This window comes from Frankliniella occidentalis, unplaced genomic scaffold (assembly GCF_000697945.3).
Source record: "Frankliniella occidentalis isolate FOCC.00 unplaced genomic scaffold, Focc_3.1 Scaffold108, whole genome shotgun sequence".
NCBI lineage: Eukaryota > Metazoa > Arthropoda > Insecta > Thysanoptera > Thripidae > Frankliniella > Frankliniella occidentalis.
The window spans coordinates 6665-10621 of record NW_026267237.1 but is presented as its reverse complement, the minus strand read 5'-3'; the positions used below and the strand labels follow the sequence as shown (position 1 = coordinate 10621).

Sequence of the window (3957 nt, the reverse complement as noted above, 5' to 3'; positions counted from 1 at the left end):
AAACTAAAAATACGACAGGAAACCGTCACCAGTTTCTCGTCTTAGGTTGCCGACCCTTCCAGTACGGCATTCGTCGGGGCCGGCCTATCCTAGTCGTCTCTCTGCCTCCTGTCCTCCGTGCTCCGGGCTCGGTCCGGGCGGCCACCCGGCCCATCGACGAAGAGACGGGCCGGGCCGGGCGCTCTGGCGACAAGCGCTCGGTGGCTGGCGGGCGGAGCCCGACCGCCCATCGCAGAACTCTGGTCCTTGGTGAGAGTGGGAGGGACCAATATGCCCAGAGACTTCAAGTACTAAAAGACCTCCTTGCAGTATGGTCCTCAGGGAAGGAGGCAGGCATTATGACAAGTCTGTACATTGTTATATTTTCAGCATTCTATAATTGTTTCAAATTAGAATGTAAAATTAACCCATCTAATCATCTATGTATTTTAATAGTTCATTCAACTAGAAGGAACACTGTTGATAGGAGTAACACCCTTACTACCGTGGAAGAAATTCAAGTGAACAATGAAACTACTATGGTGCATCAAAGTAATTTCTCTAGAGAATTGAAACTAGCTTGGATTACTATTTGTACTTTTCCATCTTTTGCCTATGACAATTCTTTCATGATGTGTCATGATCTCTTTTAGACAACTCTGAAGTACGTGATGATGAGGCGACCTCTTCTGCATCCGCTTCCAAGCCAAGTACTCAATTTCAAACAATTTCCATGGTCCACCAAGGTGACTTTTCTATTGGCTCAATCCTTGCTTGAATTTTTCAATGTACTTTTCTATTTCTTCTGTTCTGATATGTTTGTCATGATCTTTTTAAGTCAACTCTGAATCATGCCATGATGGCGCCTCTGCATCCCCTTCGACTTCAACTACTCCAGTTCAAAGAATACCGATAGTTGTGGTCACCCAAGGTAATCACTCTGGAATGGGCTAATACTCGCTTGAAATGCAGTACTATGTTTATCTTCCTATTTACATCTGTGCTGGGTCTTAATTGTTTCATTATGTTATTTCAGATGGTTCTCTACTTGATGATGACAATGACAACATTCTGAGCTCTGTAGCTGAAGGATTGGATGAAGGGAACAAAGGTCAAGAAGGTGATGATGACTTTGTAATTTTGAGTAAGTTTTATCCCATCTGTTGAGAACTGATGTGAAGCCATGTTCGACATCTCACCAATTCTTTCAATCTCAGCACCAGGGCCTTTTTAACATGTGAAATCTCAATCTTATCTTGCCAACTGGGTCATAATTGTTTTATCATGTATTTCAGATGCTTCTTTACCTCATGATGACAATGACGACATTCTGAGCTCTGTAGCTGAAGAATTGGATGAAGGGAACAAAGATCGAGAGAGTGATGATAATGAAGTTTCGAGTAAGTTGTATCCCATCTGTTGGAAACTGAGGTGAAGTCATGTTCAACATCTCACCAATTCTTTCAATTTTCAATCTCAGCTCCAGGGCCTTTAAATCTGCGAAATCTCAATCTTATGTTGCCAACTTCGATTAAGCACAAGGGGAGGCCTAAAGGAATAGGCAAAACCACCAACTATTACAAGAGGATTAAAGGTATCTTTTAAGTGAATTTTTCAAAGTATACAACATTTAAACAGTCTCTTCCTGGGTATATTTACTCTCTCTATTTTTATAGGCCGGCCACTCTGTTCATCAGCTAAAAAAGGAAATGCAAGAAAAGAAAGGAGTTTGGCAATTTCTAATGAAGATGTAACTAAAATTAATAAGAACCTTTGGAAGGTAAGATCTCAAACAAACAGAAAGGTGGTGTACTCTGTTAGAATGGAAGGAGTGAACCTTATCTGCTCATGTCCTGACCGTAACGAACTGTGTAAACATGTTCTCAAAATCCACGATGGACTTTTGGATGAACCAGGTATTTTGTTTTCAAATTTGATTATGCAGTTTTTATATCCTCCATATCTAAATGAAAATTATTTTGGTAGAAAGTCGCAGTGTTATGATTAGGGCCTCAAGTGGGGATGCATGCATACTGGGGACCTGGTAGACACACCTTTTCTTTTATTGGTATTGAGCATGATGTGGGAGTAAACAATAATTTTTATTTAGAAAATTGTTATTTTGTTTCAGCTTATAAAACTATTGCAATGATCATTCACATGCACAAAGTGATATCAGATCATAAAATTGTATAATCTTTACTGTTAACTGGTTAACTTTTGCTGTGTTACGTGGCTGATCAGTGCATTGGTTTCTACATCTGTTGTCTATAAAGTGTAGTGTGGTGAGTAAATTAGAGCATGTTGAAAGTTTACATTTGTTACCTCATTGTAATACTTCCAGGAAGGTTCAGTGCCAGTAGGAACAAAAAGATACCAAGATCTCCATTTAGTATTTGTTTGGAAGGCAGCTGCTTTTATTGTGTGATGAGAACCAACTAACATGTTCTTAGATTTGAAACTAACCTGGGATATGTTGGCACATGAACCCAATAATTGGTAATCTTTGTTCCAGCCATATTTTTTCCTTTTTGCAACTTACAGTAAAATCATTGCAATAGTCTCTTCTCTAATCACAAATCTCATTATAATTAAACCAAAATTTTAGTTACATGCGCTGAAATTTGTCATTTTTGAGTAATTGACCATTGCATTGATTTTTTCTGTCTCCTAACGTGTTTGTGGTGAGTGATGATTTGATGAACAAAACTCTTTGCATATGTGACGTGTCATATTTGGATTTAGAGTGGTGAAAACTAGTGAAGGAAAGGGGAATTATTAAAGATTTATTCTTAATTCCTTCTTTCTCAGCAGCTGACAAAAAGAATTATGGTCTCAGGTCTCTGTTAGTCAGCCTTCATCTTCCCTCGTTTTCATCCCTCAACATCCTCCGAATCAACCTTAATAATCATTATTGCTGTTATTAAAATAAGTAAGGAAAGATTTGTACAGATCATAACTTAAAGCATTTGAATTTTTTTTTCAGATGCTAATGAAATTTTCCTAGACGATCCTGTAGGTGGTAATGTACCAGGAGTTTGTAAATCAGGTATGTAAATATCTGTTCAAACTGTGTTTTGTGTATTTATCTACACCCTACAGACCTGCCTCTGGTCGGCACGGTATCGCTTGATGATGATCATTTTGTTTTGTGCAGGAAAACAAAGAACCAAGAGGAAATTGACAAATTCGCTTGAGTCAGGAGATTGTGAGGAGAATGATTCAGAAGAAATAAATTTGGCTGCTGACAATGAAGATGAAGCCGTTAATAATGATGATGAAAACTTGGGTTTGTACACCATTCTCTTGTACATTTTGAGTCATGTTCTATGTCTTTCACTAGCAGAATCTATTTATCTCATTTCTTCTTCATTTCAGGTACTCAAAAATCTAGTTATGGGCGTGCAATAAAAAGGAAAATAGTGTTCACACCTTCCAAAGACTAGACATTTTTAAAAGCGACTGTGTATTTTTTAAAGTTGTATGTTTTATTTTTTTTAAATGACATTAGCACCCACATTTTAATTGTATTTTAAGATTTAAAATATTTTAAAATTTAAAATGATTTTGGAATTTTAAATGATTTTTCACTATTAAATGATTTTTTATACATTTATTAAGAGTTTTTCCATATTCTATAGACCCATATTCATGTTTGTTGCTTTCTTGTGGTGCCTCAGTTCGCATGCCCACATAGAGGTCACATTGCAGGCGGCAGGTTGGGGGGTGGTTGACGCCATAGTGGTCACATTCCAGGGGGAGGTAAGGGGAGGGGGGTTGACCACATAGTGGTCACATTGCAGGGGGAGATTTGGGGGGTTGACCACATAGTGGTCACGTTGCGGGGGTGGGGTAGGTTTGGAGGGGGTGACCACATAGTGGTCACATTGCAGGGGTAGGTTGGAGGGGGTGATCACATAGTGGTCATATTGCAGGGAGAGGTTAGGGGGTGACCACATAGTGGTCACGTTGCAGGGG

The 3957-nt window shown here is 38.9% G+C and overlaps 1 protein-coding gene across 5 annotated transcripts in view; it reads left to right on the top strand.

Annotated features, from left to right (window-relative positions):
• The window catches only part of LOC113213338 (zinc finger SWIM domain-containing protein 3-like), an 11788-nt gene extending 8193 nt beyond the window's left edge, over window positions 1-3595 (top strand). Inside the window, exons 7-17 of one of the 5 annotated variants that reach the window (XM_052270049.1) lie at window positions 251-345; window positions 436-531; window positions 633-725; window positions 818-910; window positions 1016-1123; window positions 1275-1379; window positions 1460-1573; window positions 1656-1895; window positions 2966-3028; window positions 3137-3268; window positions 3358-3595. In XM_052270049.1, the coding sequence (XP_052126009.1) occupies window positions 251-345; window positions 436-531; window positions 633-725; window positions 818-910; window positions 1016-1123; window positions 1275-1379; window positions 1460-1573; window positions 1656-1895; window positions 2966-3028; window positions 3137-3268; window positions 3358-3425 (1207 nt within the window). In that variant the 3' untranslated portion in view covers window positions 3426-3595. Of the gene's footprint in view, window positions 1-250; window positions 346-435; window positions 532-632; window positions 726-817; window positions 911-1015; window positions 1124-1274; window positions 1380-1459; window positions 1574-1655; window positions 3029-3136; window positions 3269-3357 lie in introns of those variants that run through there. The other 4 variants (XR_008011433.1, XR_008011432.1, XR_008011431.1 and 1 more) reach the window with 4 other exon arrangements.
• The last annotated feature ends 362 nt before the right edge of the window (window positions 3596-3957 follow it).